Source organism: Procambarus clarkii, chromosome 13 (genome assembly GCF_040958095.1).
Source record: "Procambarus clarkii isolate CNS0578487 chromosome 13, FALCON_Pclarkii_2.0, whole genome shotgun sequence".
In the NCBI taxonomy this organism is placed as follows: Eukaryota; Metazoa; Arthropoda; class Malacostraca; order Decapoda; family Cambaridae; genus Procambarus; species Procambarus clarkii.
In genome coordinates, this window is record NC_091162.1 from 22,342,014 (window position 1) to 22,365,502 (window position 23,489).

Here is a 23,489-nt window from a genome sequence, read left to right on the forward strand (position 1 = left end):
GAAATGTTAGGATTTTTTTCATGGGTCAAGGTAAATGCCATTGCATCCACAGGAAGTTATTATATCCATATTTGCATCATACATGTGAAACCCAGACAGTAATTGTTTACATCGTCATATGATAACCGCATTACCCCGTGAATCAATGAATGATGATAACAGCTGTCCAAAGGGTAAAAGCATAATAGCGACTAACTGTGATCTTCAGGATTCTGATAACGAAAGATCTAGGTGTGGTTCTAGATAGAAAACTGTCACCCGAGGACCATGCGAAGAAAAATGTGCGAGAACCCTATGCTACACTTTCAATATTTCAGAATTGCTTTTAAGTACTGTACATGGATGGCAAAATAGTATTTAGGCGAAATACTAAATTAATTGTTCACGACCTTTGTGAGACCGAAGTTGGAATATACAGCGGTAGTATGGTGCCAATATCTTTAAAAAGCACAAACTAGGTCCTACAGCAGCCCTGAATTTTTTTGAGTACTGTACACTGCTGTGTTTTTAATTTACTGTATTATACTGTCCTTATTTTTTATGTATTATGTGTTGAAGGTTTTCCAAAACTAGAAAAAACGTAAGTGACAGGTGCCTGGCCGAGTAAACAAAATCCCACTTGGAATGAATTTACTCGGCTTTCCCACATACTTAGTTACCTGCAGGCTTGTTCTTCTCTACCTCAGGCAAGTGGGGAACATCTAATAATGATTATGATGCCTCTCTATATTTATTCCTCAAGTAAATATGACTTCCAGAAAGTAAAAATTATGGCACAAGACAGTTTGGGGAATAAGTTAGATAAAATTATATGTGAACCAATGATGTGGTTTATACCTTTAATCACTATACAGTTCCATCTACCACTGCTGCTTATTTACAGTCGAGGTGAAGCTCTGCAAGGTCTCCAATATAACGACACATCCCTCCACTTGTTACACCATAAACCAACCGTAAGTGGACACACCCTCCCAGTTTAACTTGTTCTTCAATAATCTTGCCATGAGAGCATCAAACCCCCTATTTAATATATAAATAATAACTATCACGGTAAATATTTTTGTTTGTGGTTTATATATAGTCAAATTATTTTTCTCTGGTGCAACTGCCAGAATGCTGTCAACACTAAGAACTTTTGTTTAAATTTAATTCCACATTCTCACGTCAAAAAATATTTTTCCGACGTAAATGAAATGATTGCAAAATACTTTATGTAAACAAAATATAATAGTCCTAGATTGATTAAAGTAGAAATCAATGGATTGTTGATGCACACGTTACCCTGATGTGGAATAATGTACGTAACAGTAAAGAGAGTCGATAAAGACTGTGGGGAAACAGGGAAAGGAATAACAGATGCTGAGAATAATATAATACTGTAGATGGAAAACTGTGTCGAGTGCATATAGAGCCTGCATGAAAGGGTATCAATCGTAAGCAATTAGTTTTCCACACTAACCAAGGACTGAAGGCAGTAAATACTGAAAGTGTTTTGCGATGCAACCAAAATCAATGACCATGAAGGAGTCTATTGGTTCATTCAGGCTCAGTATATGTTACAACAAATTCAAAAGTAAAATAAAGTTTATTGTACCCGATTCATTTTTTATGCAAAAAAGAAAGCAAAATGACAATTAGAAAGTAAACCAAAATGAAATAAAAACTGAAGGCTGCAAAGGAAGCATTCTATACCCTTGAATATTATTCATCCTTAACACTGTCAATCCATATACTGTATAACACACAAAAATCACAATAGCTTGATACATCAAATGAACAAATCCACAAGGGCCGTGACCAGGGTTCGAACCTATGTCAGAGAGGATCCCAGACGCTGCCTTAATCGACTGAGCTACGACATGGTAAAAGAATTGCAACCGGAAGTTCTACTGACCTTACTCGGATCCTGCAGCCTCTCTGAGACACAAACCAAGATTTTACATAATTTCCCCATGCACCCGAGCTCTATAAATAAGCTGTTCTAGCTCTAGCGTGATACATCAAAGGAACAAATTCACAAGGGCCGTGACGAGAATTCCGGTTGCAATTCTTTTACCATGTCGTAGTTCAGTCAATTAAGGCAGTGTCTGGGATCCTCTCTGACATAAGTTCGAACCCTCATCACGGCTCTTGTGGATTTGTTCATATACTGTATAGTTTATTCATCTCAATATTTTTTATATTATATATATATTTTTTTTTCAAGGATATGACGCTATACTAGTAGTACAGTAAGCATACGTCACTGGAGGATGACATAACTAGACATTTAAGGAGTACACACCATCTAAGCAATAACATTTTCAGAATGGCCATGAGATACTTCAATAGTTAAATACAGTCCAATCTCCTTCTGCATGATTTTGGATAAAGCAAAAATCACACCTACACTATTTTGTTTTTAATACTAAAATTCAAACTGTGTGAAGGTGGGTTCATGAACTGATGCATGGGGTTCATGCACGCAAGGTAGAATCACCCCGAATTACCATACTCTGACTTCTGAAATAAGAGTTTTGCAGTGTAGTCCCTCCCAAGTATTGTGCACCTCATGTCATGTACCTGTGGTTGGTAGCTGATGAGAGGTACACCAGCACCGTAGTAATACCGTAGTGTTACGGTAGTAATACTACCGTAACAGTATTTAGTCACCATATTTAGGACTTATCAAAAAGTGAAGAATAAAGTGTACTTGAGAGGTCTCTGGAATGCATCCATATTTCTCCAGTATAAAGTTAAGTTCCCTTTGAAGGAATTAGCTATGCATGACATTTTCCAAGGTCCACAAACTTTGGACACATTGAGGCCCAATTGTATCCAAAGAAAAACATATTCTTGTAAAATATTTAATATTCCATTTTATTTCTGTCAAGGATAATATAATTACCCTCTAAACATTATTTCCAGATCATGACACCAATGAAAGGTTCTTGAATAATATAAAAATAAACAAAAATTAAAGAAAATTTAGTAAGATGGCCTTGTCCAAGAAAACAGGATACAAAATAATACTTCTATACAGGCAAATAACTGAGGCAAATGTGCCAGTCTCAGAGATGAGGTATAAACGTTGAGAAAAATATGACTGGATGTGACCGACAAGAGAATAACGTTATATCATGACTCTGGATAACTAAGAAACTCCAGCAAGCAGGTGTAATACCCTGACAAAAAAAAAAGACTTTAAAGATCAAAGTATTACACACTGCCACTAATTATACTCGACACACAGTAAATTAGTTTCCAAAGATTTCTCATTCCTAACAAAGCCCAACTGGGAATGACAGTGGAATCCATTTGCTATATGACAATATGCCACAATATTAAATAAATATAAACAGACATGCAACTGACATCTGATTTAATGCTGCTGACTGGCTATACCTTAAATTGAACAGAAGCACCCAAGTAATGCATTACCGCCATCTCAATGACAATACTGAACATTTACCAAGATCTTCACTCGAGACAACACGGCTCACAATACTGCCAATCATACAGTCATGCACTTACAATATGACATGAGCTGCATTCACATATATCTAATCTGTACATATATAACTCTTAATAAATAACAGGAAATTAACATATTTCAAGAAATAATAATAAAGCATTCCAAATTACCTGATTATAAGAAAAGTACAAAATCTTAATGAAAGACATTTGTAATGAACTAGCACAGGTAAGGGGCCCACAACGTCAACACACAAAATATCGAAACAGAAGATATATTTCCATCAATAATAATAATAATAATAATAATTGTAAACAGGCTAAGCTCCAAACAATAATGGAACGAAGTCAGTGTCAGAGAGAGACCAGAAGACAGTTCGAAAGTCTCACCCGAAGCCATGCCACATTACATAGGAACATAGGAAAATGGTGATCAAGTTTCTTGGTATATCTTCTGCCTACTAAATACTGTACAAGCAAGACTTGCTAACAAGCACTATAGTCACAGCAGGCGGGAACGTTCACACGTATAAGTCTTCTAGCTACTCACAGTATGCTTAGGGCAGAGAGACTTGAAGGTGTGATGATCCAAGGTCCACTGGAGGTGGGTTGCACAAGGTACATGCACCATGTTTGAACAACCTTTCCCTAGACATGCTATCGTCGCCCCCGCCTCACTGCAATTGTTACATATCTGTTGACAGAAAAGACCACATTAGTATTCGGTGAACTTTGGTGTAATATGGCGATACAATTTTGATGATGTGACCAAAAATTTTGTAACTATTTAGTGACAAAATAAGAAGCATGACATTGCCATGTATCTGTATGCAAACATGTAAGGTAATTATCAGGAGAAATGCCCCAAATGCAAAAAGCTGGAAAGGATGATAAAATTTTCAACTGCCCAGCTGCCATGTGCAAAGATTGGGGTAACGACAAACCACAGCTGTGGGATGGTGCGCCATGACCAGAGTGCCACCCTCAAACTGTCTAGCAAAATTTTTGCCAAAAATATAAACAACGAAACCACTAATCTGAGAGGAGGGAAGAGCAGGGGCACCAAAAGCACCAGAAAATAATGTGGAATAAATGTATAATGAACTAAGCAAGAAAGTCGTTATATTGATGTACATATACTGTATACAGTGACACCTCGGTTTACGAATGCTCCTCTTTATGAACTTTTCGGGTTACAAGCCCAATTTCTTCGGAAAATTAGAATCAGGTTACGAACTTTGCCTCGGAAAACTAGTTTGTCGATACGTGTACGGGCCGTCCTGGCTCGTGGTGGCACGGCGATCGCGCCTCAGTTTACCAGTGCCTCCCGCCTAGTGACTATCGCGCCTGAATTCTTTGCAAAAATGTAATTTTTTATTTTTATTTTTGACCATTTGAACTTAAAATCTGTTGTTATGTATCTTGCCATGTTCCAAGAAAGCCAGTGGTAAGGTTCAAGCCAAGAAAACACATATGAGAATGACCATAGAGGAAAAACAAGAGATCATTTATAAACATGAAAATGGTACACAGGTTGTTGAAAGAGCTAGGCAGTAAAACAAATCTGTCAACGATATGCACTGTACTTGCCAAGAAAAATGACATTATGAGTGCTAAAGTGACGAAAGGTGTATCAACAATCACGAAACAAAGAACACAAACACTTGAGGATGGTGAAAAGTTGCTATTAATTCACCCAGAGCAAGCTGTGTTTAACCTTTTTAATGACAATGTCTCACTTCAGACAAGTGTTACAAAGTAAGGAAAACAAAGTGTCACTAGGCAGGTTTTTAGTGAGAAAAACAAGCAGTGAGCCACAAGCAGGTTCTAGTGGTATGCAGGCAAAACATGCCAGAGAGTAACCCCAGAGAAGGCATCACTGCCTGATGTTTAGAAAAAAAATTGAAAGCATTTGAAAAAACCAGCGTTGATTGTAATGAAATGCCATTTTCTTGGCGAGACCCAGAGGCTCCCCGGAGCTATCCAGGCTGATATGCTAATGTCAGACTTTGGCATCAGTCATGTGTATGGAGTTCTGTGGGCCAACTGAGGATCACAAGTCAGAACCTGACCCCCTCAGAGAGGCATAGGGAGCAACAGCCTACAGAAACCCTCGTGTGGTTGGAAGCATTCTATGTCTGCCATAGACCGGGTTAGACACCCAGAAAGGTAGGCGTCCCAAAACAAACCCCTATTCTGGTGAAAATTGCAACCAAAAACCGAACAAGTGGATAGAACTCCCCAAACAAAAACGAGCAAACTAGGATGAAGTCACTCATCAACGCGCCGCTGTCTGCGCAGTTCCCCCTCTCCTCGTGAGGGAGAAGGGGTAGCCTCCAGACCTACCACGCCGGCGATCCACACCCCAGTTCTAAGGCTGGATGTCAAAACACGCGAAAAACCGTCGACCAGAGGGAGGGAATCCGGGGAGCCTGCGGGACTCATCCTGGTTTTCTGGGGGAAGCCCCTATGGCTCCCTGGAGCTAACTACCCACAGAGGAAAAGAATAGGGACAGACCCGGGAGCCGGTCGCCGCACACTACTCAACCCGAAGTTGAGACAACATGGCCGCATCCGCCGACCCAAAGCGACACAGGCCCAACTGGGCCCAGGAACGTGTACAAGGTAACGAACAGCCAAGGACCCTACTCGACCACCAAATTCCCCGTGCCCGAATGTCCTCCCCAGGACACAGTATCAAAGACGGCGGCAAGAGCCGCGAACTTGCGTACGTCATAGGCACGGAGATAGACAGCAGGCTGGCGAGTCTTAAGAACCCCGCGGACGACCTGGGAGACCCACAATCTCAAACAGGGAAGAAGGGAACCGGAACAACACAAAGCGCGTCTACAGATCCAGAAGCCGTGGCATGCCAATAACGGCGGAGAGCCGCAACCGGACAAAAACAAAATGCATCCCCGGTCCAACCAACCAAGCATCAACGACTCAGGGACCCCTCCGGAAAGCAGCAGTCTCATTCTTCGCCAGAAAAGAAAGAGAAGGCAGCAGACGACCAAACGGATCACCCGATCGAAGGGGCAGAAAACCCCTGCGCAGGAGGAGAGCATGAAGCTCACCTACCCGACCCCCAGAAAACAAGGAGAAGAAAGAAAGAGAGCACTCCGTCCAATGACCAGGGCGGCTCAAGCGGCGCAAGAACAGGCCGGATGAAACAAGCACGAGACAGCTTACGAACGGCGCAGATGAAAGTCCGAAAGCAAGCCGAAGCGGCTCCGCCAGCGCCGCATAAAACGAGGCAACAATATGCAGCAAGTCGATGGCCCCCAACCCCCAGCAGAAAAGCAAAGCCAACGCCAACAAATGCAGCCACCGAAGAAGGGACAAAAGGAAAAGGAAGGACCGCCAAAACACCCCATACTGCCGCCAAGAGGCACACAGGTGGGACACCAACAACAAAGCCACTTCACCACCAACGGACACGAGATACCCGAAGCAGAACGTAATCAGCCCTGCCGAGGGTCATCCGAGCCCAGGAAGAGGCGGAGCCGCAGGAAGATCTTGGGTGCGACCACCAAGGAAGCAGAGCCGGAAGCCCTAGCCGGCAAGAAGATGATGGAACGTCTGCCGAACAGAAAATGCCCCCAACGCGAGCAAGCTCGCTAGGGGGATCAGAAACCACGGGTCCGACGTGAGACAACAGGGAAGGTACATCGTAAGACCCTGAAAAAAACAACAGGCTCCCCCAGAAAAGGCTTTTGACAGTTCCACATAAGAAGTTGTTCTGGAAACTGGAACATATTGGAGGGGTGACAGGTAAGCTTCTAACATGGATGAAAAATTTCTTAACTGATAAAAAAATGAGGGCCGTAATCAGAGGACATGTATCTGATTGGAGGAATGTCACAAGTGGAGTACCACAGGGTTCAGTTCTTGCACCGGTAATGTTCATTGTCTACATAAACGATCTACCAGATGGAATACAGAATTATATGAACATGTTTGCTGATGATGCTAAGATAATAGGGAAGATAAGAAATTGTCATGCCCTTCAAGAAGACCTGGACAAAATAAGTATATGGAGCAACACTTGACAAATGGAATTTAATGTGAATAAATGCCATGTTATGGAATGTGGAACTGGAGAACATAAGACCCCACACAACCTATAAATTATGTGAGAAATCTTCAAAGAATTCTGACAAAGAAAGGGATCTAGGGGTGGTTCTAGATAGAAAACTGTCACCTGAGGACCACATTAAGAACATTGTGCGAGGAGCCTATGCTACACTTTCTAACTTCAGAATTGCTTTTAAATACATGGATGGTGAAATACTTAAGAAATTGTTCACAACTTTTTTAAGACCAAAAGCTGGAATATGCACCGGTTGTATGGTGCCCATATCTTAAGAAGCACATCAACAAACTGGAAAAGGTGCAAGGACATGCCACTAAGTGGCTCCCAGAACTGAAGGACAAGAGCTACGAGGAGAGGTTAGAGGCATTAAATATGCAAAATCTAGAAGATAGAAGAAAAAGAAGTGATATGATCACTACGTACAAAATAGTAACAGGAATCGATAATCGATAGGGAAGAATTCCAGAGACCCGGAACTTCAAGAACAAGAGGTCATAGATTTAACCACCGTGCTGAGCCGAGTTTATTGTGAAATTCCTCCTGTGCGCAAGAAGTAGGGGTGTTCCCAAAAATACTTTTTTCTTCGTAAAATGATAAAATCTCTTCCCTGATCATGTCCATGTAAAAATAAATACCAAATTCCACTTACTTTGGCTATAGGGACGTGGACAAGTTGCACTGTGCACCATCACGGCCTGGTCGCCTGTGCATGACTCGCCCAGACACGGTTGTGCGGGCCATTCAAGTACCGGGTGTTGCCACAAATGAATTTTCAATTATTTGTTCTATATACTTTCAATGCGGTTTTGTTTGTTTTTATCATATATGATGCATATTTGTGTCCTTTACAATATGTATACATTAGAACGTTCATAATGTTCCATGGAACTGTGATACATGTGTCAGTAGTGTGTCCACAATAGATGTTTATTGTTGCAATATTATGTTAAAAATTCATTAAAATTACAATATGTACAGTTTCACAAATTATTTACACAGTAACACACTGCATTACACACTCAGTACTTCATAAGTGGGTAATAATCAATGAAGTAGTCCATGGTGCACAGCGCGATTTTGCTCTCGTTGCACCAGGTATTTTCGCCTCCTGTTTCTTCATTCTGTGTGCTTGCAAATAACACACTCACGTACACCCATGGCTTTAGTACTTGTAGGTTGTATGTAGCCAAGCTTGTGAAGCATAAGGTAGTATTGAAAAGATAAGAAAAGATCAATTTGTAAGGTAGTCTTGAAAAGATTGCTTTGTATGATCCTACACAGGAAGAGATTCAGCTAGCCTCAAAGAATGTCCATCAGTCAGGAAGAGATTCACCTATTCTTGAAAATATCTATGGAAAACACCACCATGGAAGCCGCTAACACTGTTCATCTATGCTACTTGTATCAGATGCATCATCACTGAGCGCAGAAAACGATTCATCTATGTATCATTTAAATAAATTGGAGATAGCATAAGATTGCAAGGGTGACGCTCAGAGCTACAATTGGATACGCTCGCTGTATCGTCCTCATAGGTGCTGTATCACTTGCCTCCGACCTTTGTGTTAAGTCCTTATTGCGCCTAGCTTCACCAATATTATGACCTTTATGTTCTTCAAACAATAAGGTTTGAATTTCACTGACAGAGGGTTATCTTTCAACACCGCGTCGGACAGGTGTTTGGGAGCCAGAGGCATGTGCGCCACCCATGGTTGCTCACTCAGTATTAACCCAGCCAGCAGCCCTAGGGCATTCTGGGAATTTTTTCCAAGATGGCTGCCTCTTACTGGAGGTCCTAAGAGACTATTTCGTACATAACCAACCTCGTACACATTTAGAATGGGTACAGAAAAATCAAAATGTTTTTCTTGGTTGGCGCAGTTTCCCGCCGACCGAGAATACCTGGTTGGCGCAGTTAAGTGGTTAAACTAACGAAACAAAGCTGCCAGAGAAATATAAGAAAATTCACTTTTGTAAACAAAGTAGTAGACAGTTGGAGCAAATTAGGCGAGAAGGTGGAGGAAGCCAAAACCATCAGTAATTTCAAAGCGTTATATGACAATGAGTACTGGGAAGACAGAACACAACGAGCGTAGCTCTCATCCTGTAACTACACTTAGGTAATTACACTGAATGGTGAAACCTGTGGCCTGAGGGTGTCCTGGAGTGAGACTTCGAAGGCTTCGGTCCTACACCTACACCTGTGGACGACACGGAAGTGCATCAAGTGATTGATATTGTCGCTCTGGGGGCAAAATTTGGGTCTGGATGTGGATGCTGCTGATGTGCAGGAGTTAGTGCAGGAGCACAATGATGAACTGACAATTGAGGAATTTCAGAAGGAGCTGAATCAAGAGGTGGTGGTAAGGGAGTATGCCATCTCTTCAAGTGAGATCAGGAAGTGTTGGGAATGTTTGAAAAGATTAACGCATTCTTGGAAAAACATCACCCTGATAAAGCAGTGACTGCACGGTGTGCCAACATGTTTAATGACAATTTGCCATCTCATTCTAGACATCCTAAAATTAAGACAAAATCAATTGTCAATAGATATGTTCTTTGGAAAGGTACAGAAAAGATGAGCCAGTGATAGTGAACCCCAACCCAATCCCAGTGGGGTGAAATTCCAAAGAAGAGACAGTCTGCCTGACTTGAGAGGTGGATTCTCCTTCCACCTCCCCATCATCTCCCTCAAGCCAGCAACGACTCTTCAAAAGGTAAATTACAAATGAAAAGGGTAAAAAAAATTTTTTTTATAATAATTACATGTACAGTATCATAATTACATTATAAAATTTCATGCTGATGTTTCTCGGGGGTGGAATGGATTAATTGTATTTCCATTACTGTATTTTAAATTGGGACATTTGTTTCGCAAGACGAGCGTTTCACACGATGAGCTTGGTGCCGAAAGGAAATAAATTCATTAACCGAGGTTCCTCTGTACAGTATAGTGAAAAATTTAAACCCTTAACTGTACTTTATTATTATTTAACCACTACACTGCACAACGCACCTTGAGGCACTAGGTCGGTGGTGTGCAAGGCACCTCAGGGCGCTAGTAGGTATAGCGTAGCAGTCAAAACTCCCGTGGCTACACAGGGTTCACATCAGCTTCCTCAGGGCTCTCGTAAAAAGACCCCATTAAAAAAAATCATGGGCAACATTCCCGAGTGTGAGAGCCTCAGTACTGAGTGAGCCACCAAGGCTAGTGCACGCAGCATGAGCTCACAGCACTACTGTTCAGCTTGTGACCCCAGCTTCGCCTAAAAATGTCAAAATATATGCAAGTGGTATTATTTAGCCATGATAGTATTACAGAAGAGCCTAACCATGATAGAACTGTGTACAAAGTTCAGATATCAGTAAACACAATGCTATTCAAAATGTTCACAGTGCTAGCCACAGCGCACTTGTGTAAGGAATCTTTCAGAATCTTATATACCATGTATGTAAGGCCAATCCTGGAGTATTTGGCCCCAGCATGGAGCCCGTACCTTGTAAAGCACAAGACGAAACTGGAAAGAGAACAGAGGTATGCCACTAGGCTAGTCCCAGAACTAAAGGAAACGAGTTACGAGGAAAGGCTGAGGGAACAGCACCTCACATTACTTGAAGACACAAGAGCTCGGGAAAACATGATCACACATACAAGACTCTCAGGGGAATTGACAGGGTAGACAAGGATGGATTATTTAACATGGGTGGTACACACACAAGGGGGTAGACAGGTGGAAGCTGAGTACCCAAATGAGCCACAGAGATGTTAAAAAGAACATTCAGTGTCAGTAGTTAGTAAATGGAATGCACTAGGTAGTGATGTGGTGGAGGCCGATTCTATACACAGTTTCAAATGTAAATATGATGGAGCCTAGTAGGCTCAGGAATCTGTACATCAGTTGATTGATGGTTGAGAGGCAGGACCAAAGAGCCAAAACTCAACCCCCCGCAAGCACAACTAGGCGAGTACACTGCCCTTATTTCGTCCATCTAAGAATTTTCAAATTACTTCTCATGTTCCTTTACAAAATAAACTTCTGAAAAATTATTCATTTACAGGATTTAGTGACCAGGATTCTGATAATAGCAGGGGTTGTGGTGCAAATTAGTGATGTGCGTAGAATGGTGGTAATCTTGGCGAGGAAGGAGGGAGAGTTGGCGTCCTCTCCAAGCGTCGTCTACTGGCTGCTGTGTGACTTGTCGTGCAGTTTCCCAATATGTATGTTGTTTGGATAACATACTAGCTTAGTTGTACAGTTATGGTGAATAAAACATGTAGATATGTATATATATATAACATGTGTATACAGTGCAATGAAACCACAAACAGAACAGTATTGTGGGAGGAATAATGTTGGCGAATTAGGTGTTGAAGGAGTGAGGGCTGGCTGGCTGTGTGTGGCATCCCACTCTTGTTTTTTTGGGGCTCACCATACCAACTTAGTGGCTCATTATGGTGAACACCTATGTAGATAGGTATATATACAATGTGTGTGTATATAGTGTAATAACAGCAAAAACACTGATTGATCATAAAATATAATATATATGTCATATATATGAGCTCCATAATTTTGAGCAAATAGATATGCCACACACTGAACTATATAAATGCCACAAATTACACACTATTGAATAATATTACAGCAAAACAAAAACAGAAGAAACGAATGAGAAACATCAAAATAATTGTGAAACATTATATTCGCGGCAACTGCCGCCCCACGGGGTGGCGGAGCTGACTGACCCCGAGCGCTCCATCACTCAGCGACCACAATTTGCTCAATTTCCCAGCTCCATCGTGGCTAAAGTATGTCACATACAATATTTTTTTTTTAGTTTCCTGGGATCAAAGACTGTATTTTAACAATATAAGAAGAGAAAATTTTTTTGGAAAAAATTTATTTTTGGCGCACAATGGGTTTGTCATATTTTAATGCAGAGCAGTGCAGTGGTTACAAAGCTATTGTGTTTTATAGCAAATCAAAGTACCATATACATGTGCTCTATGAATTTCATATCTTTTCACAAAGAAAACATTTAGGGGGCATGAATATTTATCAAAATATTACCGTCATTTCAACAACTCCACTTAACCCCACGTTTAACGATCTGGGTACAGCCCAATGAGCGATGTTAAATTGAGTGGATACTGTATCAATGCCAAAAACCAAGCAGCAGCAGCTCCACCAGTGCCAAATGATTAGGGGGCAACAGTATTCAATATGAGATGCCAATCAAGAAACAACCAATAACAAATGAAAGCACCGCACAAATGGAGATGGAAGAATATTGACAAAGGGAAAGAAAGTGGCAAAAAGAGCACCAAGAAATCTCATACTGCTACTAGGAACACAAATGCTGGTGGCACACCATCAAATTTGTCACCTGCTTGCCAGAAAAATAGTGATAAAGATGCAGCAGAAAACCAGATGCAAAGAGCTGAGAAGTTTGAACAGATGAGGTACATCACCAGACTGATCTGAAAGAGGCAAGTTGTGGGAAAATGTCCGGGCTTGGACGCCGAAGAAGCAATACCTGTAATAAAGGTCGAGTCAGCCATTAAGGAGCCAGAAGGACTATCTTTTCCTGGAAGGATTCCAATCTCTCCTGGACCAACAGCTGGACTAGGTAAAAAGAAGTACAGAAACCCCTGCCGTGACCAATCCAGCTGAAAGGTATCCACCACATGGGCCTTGTGATCGAGAAACGGAGCTACGTAGAGAGGAAGGTGCTACTTTTAATCCAATACAATGAATTCAACAGTGGGGTGCCCGACCGTCTCGCAAAACCTCAGGAAGCAGGCAGCATTGATGGTCCACTCTGTGGAGATTGGAAGATAACTAGACAGACAATGCATTAAAGCATTGGAAACACCACAAAAATAACTGTGTGGAGAACCAAACCATAAGAATTCAGTAGATGAGCTTCTGGCAGTGTTGAGCTCCAAAGGGCAATGGGCCAAAGGATGCAGCAGCCCACAGTTCAGACAATGAATCACCAGGGAACAGTCTGAATGATGCCGAAGCAGGGAGACCAGAGGAATCCAAATTCTCCTCAGGGCATACCACACAGCTGCAAATTCACACTGTAATGTGTGCCTGACACAATGGAACCAACCAATGACCATTTTGTAGATAGCCCGGTAAGTGCTGGTCATTAAACCCCAACCAAGAGCAAACACATCTGTAAAAACATAAGAGTGACAGTGGAAGAAGGTGCCAAGGAGCCAAACCCCCAATAATTGGAGAGTAATCCGGTGATGCAGCAACCGACATAGAACGCTTGGGATCCATGCCAAACAGTCGTGGCAGTGGCAAAACGGATGATCGTGAAAAACCAGATGAGCCCCTGAAGTTACACCCGGCTCAGCAGAAAAACCATGCAGGTAAAGTTCAGGCTGTTACACAATGGTTTGAGCGAATGCTGAGTCAGCAAGGGCCACCTCAGCACCAGCAGGTAGCAGCACTGCAGTCAAAGCAAAGCCACTAGAGGAAGGGAAAGTAACACTGGCCGAGTCTCCCATGAGGCCAGGTTAGCCAGGAGCCCAAATGCTGAGAGCTGGCTGGTAAAGAACAAGATTGCTGGGAAGCGCACACACACACACACACACACTTGGAGACATTCATGTACCAACACGTCAAGCAGGCCACAAAGAACAAGAGGTCATAGATATAAACTAGCTAAAGACAGATGCCGAAGAAATATAAGAAAATTCACTTTCGCAAACAGAGTGGTAGACGGTTGGAACAAGTTAGGTGAGAAGGTGGTGGAGGCCAAGACCGTCAGTAGTTTCAAAGCGTTATATGACAAAGAGTGCTGGGAAGACGGGACACCACGAGCGTAGCTCTCATCCTGTAACTACACTTAGGTAATTACACTTAGGTAATTACAAGAATGAGGGAAGGGGATGTTTCGTCATCACTGGATATAGTATTCACCAGGGAAGAAGAAGAGGTATTTGACATCCAGTACCTTCCTCCCTTGGGAAAGAGTAATCACGTCCTATTGGACATTAAATACACTATGCGACATAATCTAGTAAAGAATGGGGACAGTGAAACAGCTGTTAAACTAGATTTCATGAGAGGACGCTATAGGGAACTTAGAAATTTGTTCATGTGTATAAGTGGGCAGACTTGTTGCTAAGCAAGGAAGTAAATGTGATGTATGTCAAATTTTGCAAAATATACGATGAAGGCACACAAACATTCATTCCAAAACAGACATGCAGACCTAGGAAACAGGGTTGGTTCAACAGAAATTGCGAGAGGGCCAGAGATCAAAAGACACAAGCATGTAATCATTATAGAAAGAGGTCAAACCTCCAAACATACCAGCAATACAAAGATGCTAGAAACAACTACACGTCAGTAAGGAGAGAGGCAGAGAGGAACTTTGAGAACGGAATAGCAGACAAATGTAAATCAGATCCAGGCCTTTTCTATAAATTTATTAAACGCAAGCTGCAGGTAAAGAATAATATTCAGAGGTTGAAAATGGGGGACAGATACCCGGAAAATGAAAAGGAAATGTGTGAAACATTAAACGAAAAGTTCCAAAGTGTCTTTGTACAAAATGAGATCTTCAGAGAAACAGACAATAAGAATTCCAGAAAATAGCAAAGAGCACATAGAGGTGTCTAAATATAACCCATCATAAGGAGACAGACATTGCAGCCAAATTAGCATGCAACAAAGATGAAGTTGAATTAGATCTAGGTATCCCCATCTCTGCTGTCAAAACTCTATTGGTCCAAACACTCAGGTCTGATAGGAAAGAAATTATTGACTCCCAACGACCTGAAAGTACTAGTATAAATAGCTATGATTTGTTCAGATCTGAAACCTATATTTATGGGCAGCACAAAACGTCCACCAGACTGTGCGACACAGTGGTTGCAAGGATCGGGTTGGGTTACCGTTACAAGTGGCAGGTGGCTACAGGTGACGGATCTCCCAATCCTGAGCACTCCAGGTGCAAACTCTGTGAGCAGGAACTGCGGCATGATCTCCCACACTACATCACCAAATGCCCAGTTATTAGACCTTTCAGACCAGTTGGCATGAAGTACCTGGAGCTTTGCAATTACTTTATTCACTCTCGTATTCTTGAGGTTATCTTGAGGTTATTCTTGAAGATATCCTCACAGTGTACCCAAAATTTGCCAGTGCAGGCTACTAAACATATGGCCCTGTATGACTAACCATTCTGCGAGATGGGGACTTTTATTACCACTGCTACCTTATTCACTCTTGTGTTGATATCATCAAAGTGCATCTGGAGTCTGCTTGACACCTGCTTGATGGGGTTCTGGGAGTTCTTCTACTCCCCAAGCCCGGCCCGAGGCCAGGCTCGACTTGTGAGAGTTTGGTCCACCAGGCTGTTGCTTGGAGCGGCCCGCAGGCCCACATACCCACCACAGCCCGGCTGATCTGGAACTTCTCTTGGAAAACAGTCCAGTTTTCTCTTGAAGATGTCCACAGTTTTTTTTTTTTTTTTTTTTGAGATATATACAAGAGTTGTTACATTCTTGTACAGCCACTAGTACGCGTAGCGTTTCGGGCAGGTCCCTGGAATACGATCCCCGCCGGCAATATTGTTCCGGCAATATTTCTTATAGTCGCTGGGAAGACGTTGAACAACTGCGGACCTCTGATGTTTATACAGTGTTCTCTGATTGTGCCTATGGCACCTCTGCTTTTCACTGGTTCAATCTTGCATTTTCTTCCATATCGTTCACTCTAGTACGTTGTTATTTTACTGTGTAGATTTGGGACCTGGCCCTCCAGTATTTTCCATGTGTATATTATTTGGTATCTCTCTCGTCTCCTTTCTAGAGAGTACATTTGGGGAACTTTGAGAGGATCCCAAAAATTTAGGTGTTTTATCTCGTCTATGCATGCCGTATATGTTCAAAAGTCTGTATATGTTCAAAGTCTGCCAGTGCAGACTGCTTATCACATGCCTCTGTATGACTAACCATCCTGTGTGATGGGGATTTTTTAGCATCACCTAGTTAGCTTTTTGACACACTGTAATCCACTTCATATAGTCTAGGGTAGCTGCACAAATGCAGTTGTACCTAATGTATTAAAAATAATAATAATACAAAAAAAAAAAGTGTCTAGAGACGAAGTGAAACAAATGCCTCTGGAGCTAAGCAAGAACAAAACAGTTGGCCAAGATAGAGTTTCACCATGGGTTCTGAGAGAATGTGCACCCGAGCTCAGCATTCCACTTCAGCTGATTTTTCAGACATCCCTGTGTACAGGAGTCGTAGCAGATGTGTGGAAAAAGGCAAACATAGTTCCAATCAACAAAAGTGGCAGCAGTTAAGACCCCCCCCCCCAATTATAGACTTGCATCATTGACAAATGTAATAGTCAAAATATTGGAAAAAATAATAAAAAATAAATGGGTAGAGTACCTGGAGAGAAATGATATAATATCAGACAGACAGTATGGTTTTCGATCAGGAAGATCCTGTGTATCGAATTTACTCAGTTTCAATGATCGAGCCACAGAGATTTTACAGGAAAGAGATGGTTGGGTTGACTGCATCTATCTGGACCTAAAATAGGCTTTTGACAGAGTTCCACATAAGAGGTTGTTCTGGAAACTGGAAAATATTGGAGGGGTGACAGGTAAGCTTCTAACATGGATGAAAAATTTTCTGACCAATAGAAAAATGAGGGTAGTGATCAGAGGCAATGTATCGGACTGGAGAAATGTCACAAGTGGAGTACCACAGGGTTCAGTTCTTGCACCAGTGATGTTTATTGTCTACATAAATGATCTACCAGTTGGTATACAGAATTATATGAACATGTTTGCTGATGATGCTAAGATAATAGGAAGGATAAGAAACTCAGATGATTGTCATACCCTTCAAGGAGCCGACATGGTGCACAGATGTTTCTTGATTGTGCAGATATGTAAAACAAAATCACAGAATGAAAACTTTGTTCATGTAGCATGACTCCCCAACCCCCAATCAGGAAACTGGAAGTTTCGGATAACTAAAGTTTGGAAACCAAGTGGTGCTCTGTATAAATATATCAAACTACACACTATTGAATAATATTACTGCAAAAAACTAAAGAAAAATCAGAGACATTGAAATAATTAGGTAATTATGTCTTTGTGGCAATGCCCGCCTGACAGCTGGGGCGGAGCAGAACTCCTCCGATGCTTGCTGAGTCGGCGCCTATTTTTTGCCAGACTTCCCCACCCTATTGCGGCCAAAATATGCCACTTACGATTTTTTTATTATTTTTCCCGTGATCAGGGAACACAAATTAACAGGTTAAAAGAAGAAAAAAATAGATTTTTTTTATGCGCCTGTGGGTGACAAAGGTCAAATAGCCCTTTGCAGCTTGGGGGTTAAATACCATATTATTCTCTGTAGCCCATTGAAAGACCTGATTTACATCTGATTGGAGGTATGCTGTGCTCTCTATGTTGTCTTTCATAAAAATCCTAGTGTCATCTGCAAAGGACGATACAGTGCTATAGATTGTGTCCTTGTCTATATCCGATATGAGGATGAGAAAAAATACTGGAGCAAGCACAAGCACAGTACCCTGGGTACCCACAGTACCCTGGGTACCCACAGTACCCTGGGTACCCACAGTACCCTGGGTACCCACAGTACCCTGGGTACCCACAGTACCCTACCCAGTAACCTTCATTGTATATTTTGCAAAATTTGGCATACATCTTGTTTACTTCCTTGCCTAGCAACAAGTCTAATTATACTCATTTAAAAATTGTCTAAGGTCCCCATAGTGTCCTCTCCAGAAATCGAGTTTGACAACTGTTTCAATGTCCCCATTTTCATCTAGATTATATCTCAAAACATATGTAATGTTCAAATTTGGTTGCCTGTTAGTGTGCTACAGGCACACACTTCACACACTAGTGTGGTTAGTGTGTGAATGGGAAGAATACATTACTTGTTATTTAATGTTGCACTTGTGTGGTACTGTATTACTACATTTCGTATGTAAGACCTGTTTACCTGTATTTTTTTTTTTGTTTTTTATATCTCAAACACTACTTAGCTGCATGTTTCAGTATATACCATGGGTGGTGGCACCCTGGTGTTGAGCGGTCGGCTTCTCCCTGGTCATTGGTCACCACCTGCATGGCGGTGCTAGTTTCATATTTAATGCTCATTAATTCTCCTAAGTCAAAACACTAGAAAAAATAGGTAAAGCCAAATGGGTTGAACACCTAGAGAGTAATGACATGATAATGGACAGACAGTATGGTTTTCAAACAAGAAGATCCTGTGTAACAAATCTACTTATCTCTTATGATAAGAGCCGCAGAGATACTACAGGAAAGAGGTAGTTGGGTTGACTGTGTCTATCTGGACCTAAAAAATGCTTTTGATAGAGTCCCACACAAGAGGCTGTTTTGGAAACTTTAACATGCTGGAATGATGACAGGAAGACTTCTGACATGGTTGAAAAATTGTCTAACTGACAGACAGATGAGGGGGTAATTAGAGGCAATAATATATCTGACTGGAGGAGTGTTACTAACAGAGTATCACAGGGTTCAGTTCTTAAACCAGTAATGTTCATCGTCTACATGAACAATCTACCAGCAGGAATACACAATAATATGAACATGTTTGCTGATGATACTAAGCTACTAGGGAAGATAGGAGACCTAGATGGTTGTTATGCCCTTCAAATTAATCTAGATAAAATAAGTGCTTGGAGTGCCATGTGGCAATGTTATGGAATGTTCCATAAAAATGTTGTTATGGAATGTGGAATTTAAGATAATAATCACACACAACTTACAAATTTTGTGGAAAGTCATTAAATAATTAACAAAGAAAGAGATCTAGGGCTGGTTTTCAATAGTAGACTGTCACCAGATTAACACAAAGATCATTGTGAGAGGAGCATGTGTGTCGCTTTCCAACTTCAGAATCTCTTTATTAAAGGGATGGCGAAATACAACAACTGTTCATGACTTTTTTTGAGACCAAAATTGGAATATGCAGCAGTTGTATGGTGCCCATATTTCATGAAGCACATCAACAACATGCTACACAATAGCTTCCAGATCTGAAAACCAAGAGCTATGAAAAGAGACTAGTGGTGTTAAAATATGCCAAAGGTAGAAGATAGAAACAGAAGATGCGATATGATCACGAGTTACCAAATAATAATAACAGGAATTTACCAAATTGACAGGAATTCCTGAAACTGTCCTCCTCAAGAACAAGTGGTTATAGATTCAAGCTAGGAAACAAAGGTGCCAAAAAACTATTAGAAAGTTTTCTTTTGCAGTTAGAGTGGCAGATGGTTGGAAGTAGTCAGGTGAGAAAGTTGTGGTCAAATCCGGCAAATGGTTTCAAAGTAATAGGACAAAAAGTATAGTGAAGAGGGGACACCAAGAGTGTAGCTTTCATCCTGTAACTGCACTTAGGTAATTACACATGAACGTTGTACTATTAGAGTTGGATTAACACCATGTAACCACCATTGGGAAATGCCAGGTCAGAGTTTTCTACTCACACTGTCCTGAGCATGGATAACTGCCTCTTCCAATCCACAAAGCTTGCTATTATTAACGTGAACCCCTGGGGCCCAAAGTAAACAAGCTTCATGCACCCAGCATTCTGTTCCTGGGGGTCTCATCACGGCCGGAGTAGTCGAGGTGGCTGGAGCCTCTTCGCTTGTGACTTCTTTTGTATTAGTTGAAATGACTGAATTCGGAGTATCAGGCATTTGCTGGGGTCCGCCCTCCTTAGCTGCAGGACGACCCTATGTGGATAGACAAAAGAAATTAAATTTAAATCTATAAATTCCAGCTGTCAATAATACTGTATTATGTATACTAGTACTATTGTCAATAATTATGAATTATTGAACCATAACTAATTAAGTTAAGGGCTTAAATACAATACAGCAGTCTAATGCGACCCCTGGGCTGTGATATTTTGGACCACCTGCCAACATCATTTGTAAATGATTTTTGAGGTTGAACTGAACTCCACTTTTGAGACAGGCTACAAGGGAATGACACTTTTAAACTTAATTGTTACAAATGATATATGAACAGACTCCTTAGGTCTAAGAGGTCACGAGTGTCTAGTCCCATGACAAAAATGTCCTAAATGTTAGGGAAGGGGAGGGGGGGGGGGAGGGTTCAACTTTCCCTAAAAAGAAAAAACCCAAAGCATAAACAATTAAGCCAAATAACCCCAGCTCAAGGATGTCCAGCACTTTTGGAAACAAGTATGGTTCAGTTATTAGAGGTGATCTCTCTTCTCAGTGACAGTCAATGGCGAGTAAGTTTAAGTCCCACTTAAGAATACTTTGGTGTTCTTAACCCTTAGAAAGCAGTTATTGTCGTATGTTGAGTCACGAAGTAATGCAGTCATCATTGTATGCTGTTTTAAACTATTATCTGGATTTTACACACGAGGTGATAATATGAATAAGAGCTCTATGTGGCAGTAACAGTTTACACCTTGATGCATGAACAGATCCAGCTATTGCTTCATAATTACCTTACTATGTAAATGAACTATCATGATGAACATTACTATGCGAATGCAGTAATCATTGTACAAAATTCCATTATAATACATGATATGTATAACACTTATGTTCATATTGTTTTCACAACACCATATGGTTATAAATGAAGTATATCAGGTCAACCACTCATCATTTTAACAAAATGATAAAGAAACTACAGAAGGCTAATTGGCACATAGGAGGCAGCTCCTGTTTATATTGATTTAAATGGGAGCAGCCTCATATAGACCTATTTATATCTCTATAGTTCCTATTTGACATATGATCAATTTCCCAGACATGCAAGGTCAATACAGTATACAGAGAATGAGGCGGCATGTACTTTCACGAGGACAGACGAGGCAGGCGTCATGGGTTGCCACACACGCTCAACTTGCACATGCATACTGTATATAGTTGTAATGAAGTACAGTACAGTATACACATGTCGAAAAACTACTGAAGTATAACAATAGTATTGAAACATTGTAAATATTTTTACATACATACAAATATATATTACATATGTATACACACACACTTTCACAGTACTGAACAGTATATACCTTTTAGGCATCGAATCATCATCTTAATTGATAGTACAGTAATGTACTTAATTATGTATTATATGTTCGTTATGAATGATATGCTCATAAATCCCGTTATTCAACACACACACACTATAGTAAATACAGGAAAACAAGTGATAAATGGCCAAAGAAACATGTATGGGAGAACACTGGAGTTCTCCCCCATACTACTGTATATTGTTTACAACATCAATAGGTGCTGGCCCCACACTGCCTACATGCCACCTTGCACATCTATATTGCACACTTTGTTGTTATATAACAAGTAAGTAAGTAAATACCAAAAGAAGGCACCAAACCGAGAAGGCTATGTAGCACCATCAAATGTGCGGAATAATCAGAGGGCGCTAAATGTCACCAAGGATGCCAATACGAGAACAAAAACGCACAAGGCGAACGATATCAAAAGTATCGGAGTCACCAAGAATTCTATTGAGGGACAGGTGACCGCGAGGGGCGGTCGGAAAGCAATGTTATATAACAAAAGTGTGCTGGGAAGACGGGACACTACGAGCGTAGCTCTCATCCTGTAACTACAGTTAGGTAATTACACTTGGGTAATTACCTCATGCAACCAATAACAAGTTGCATATTTACAATTTTTTTATTTTTTCTTACAGTTGCCATACAAAATAATAATTTTGTGGCAAACTATAATTTTTAAGGTTTTTATTTTGTGTGTATGGGCATGTATGACCAATAGCTGCATTTTGAGGATTAATAACCTCAAAGAAAGAGTCAAAGAATTACCCTGTAATTTATTCAGATGAAGTGAATGAAATGATAGAAAACAAGCGACACAATCTCTTCATTAACTTGTACAAAATCCCCACTGGAACGCGTCATACAGTACAGTTTATGAACCATTGTGCTGATGATCAAAATTATCAAATATTTAAAGATATTAGTTCAGTTTCTAATTGATGAAAATATACATACAGCTTCAACCCTAAAGAATTCATTAGGTCATTCATTACAGAAACCAATGCGTTTAATTTTTGTTTTCTCTCCAAGTTGGGGGCTTACTGGGATGAAACCCACACGGTAAGTAACTCAGCATCACACTTGTTCATGTAAGATTTTCTATTTCTCCAATCGATGAACTTTGTTCGTGGCACTGTTCTTATACGTCACATCGGTATCGAGTGGCTCAATTTAGCTCAAATTCCGAGTGATAATTTTCAAGTTAACTATTGGTTAACTTGAAAATAACTATTTGTGATTTCTTCCAATCACAAATATCTTTGAGGTCTATAAAAGTCCTCAAAATTTTGTAGAGCAGCAGTGGTTCCTAGGATGGTTGTCTGTCAGTAGATAACAATGCCCTGACATGGTGCCCATCTTTAACTAAGGCCCTGGAAGGAAACTAAAACATTCGCGATTTTTTCACGACAAACGATTGCCATAGGTTTCTAGTGTTGAATGGCATCCACGTAGAATATTTTGTACAGTACAGTACTTTCAAATATCACGAGGCACATCTAGCAGTTGAAATAGATTTGGGTTAAATTCAGGTTACCAAGCTCTTACAATCATCTATGATTAGTTGGCTACAGGGAGCCACCATTTGGCCTCTCTATTAAAAAAAAAAAATAATAAGTGTTGGATGTAATGAAATGCCTCTTTCCAGTTGGGCCTCAGTGGCTCCTTCTAGCTAGCTCACCAAGGATGCTATAAACAAGTGTGACATCAGTCCTAGGAGACCATACTGCCTACTAGAGGCCAAAACCAGAATCTGGCTTATGGAGAGGCTGAATGGTGGCTCCCTGTAGCCATAGACTATTGTAAGAGCTCGGTAAT

General features: G+C 40.9%; 1 protein-coding gene across 7 annotated transcripts in view; it reads right to left on the reverse strand.

The window, feature by feature from the left end:
- Positions 1 to 23,489, reverse strand: part of LOC123757088 (transcription factor 20) — a 219,914-nt gene that overhangs the window by 25,207 nt on the left and 171,218 nt on the right. For 5 of the 7 annotated variants that reach the window (XM_069323787.1, XM_069323786.1, XM_045740472.2 and 2 more), the window contains 2 exons: positions 20,092 to 20,340; positions 4,004 to 4,147 (listed from right to left, as the gene is read on the reverse strand). In XM_069323787.1, the coding sequence (XP_069179888.1) occupies positions 4,004 to 4,147; positions 20,092 to 20,340 (393 nt within the window). Of the gene's footprint in view, positions 1 to 4,003; positions 4,148 to 20,091; positions 20,341 to 23,489 lie in introns of those variants that run through there. The other 2 variants (XR_011228386.1, XR_011228387.1) reach the window with 1 other exon arrangement.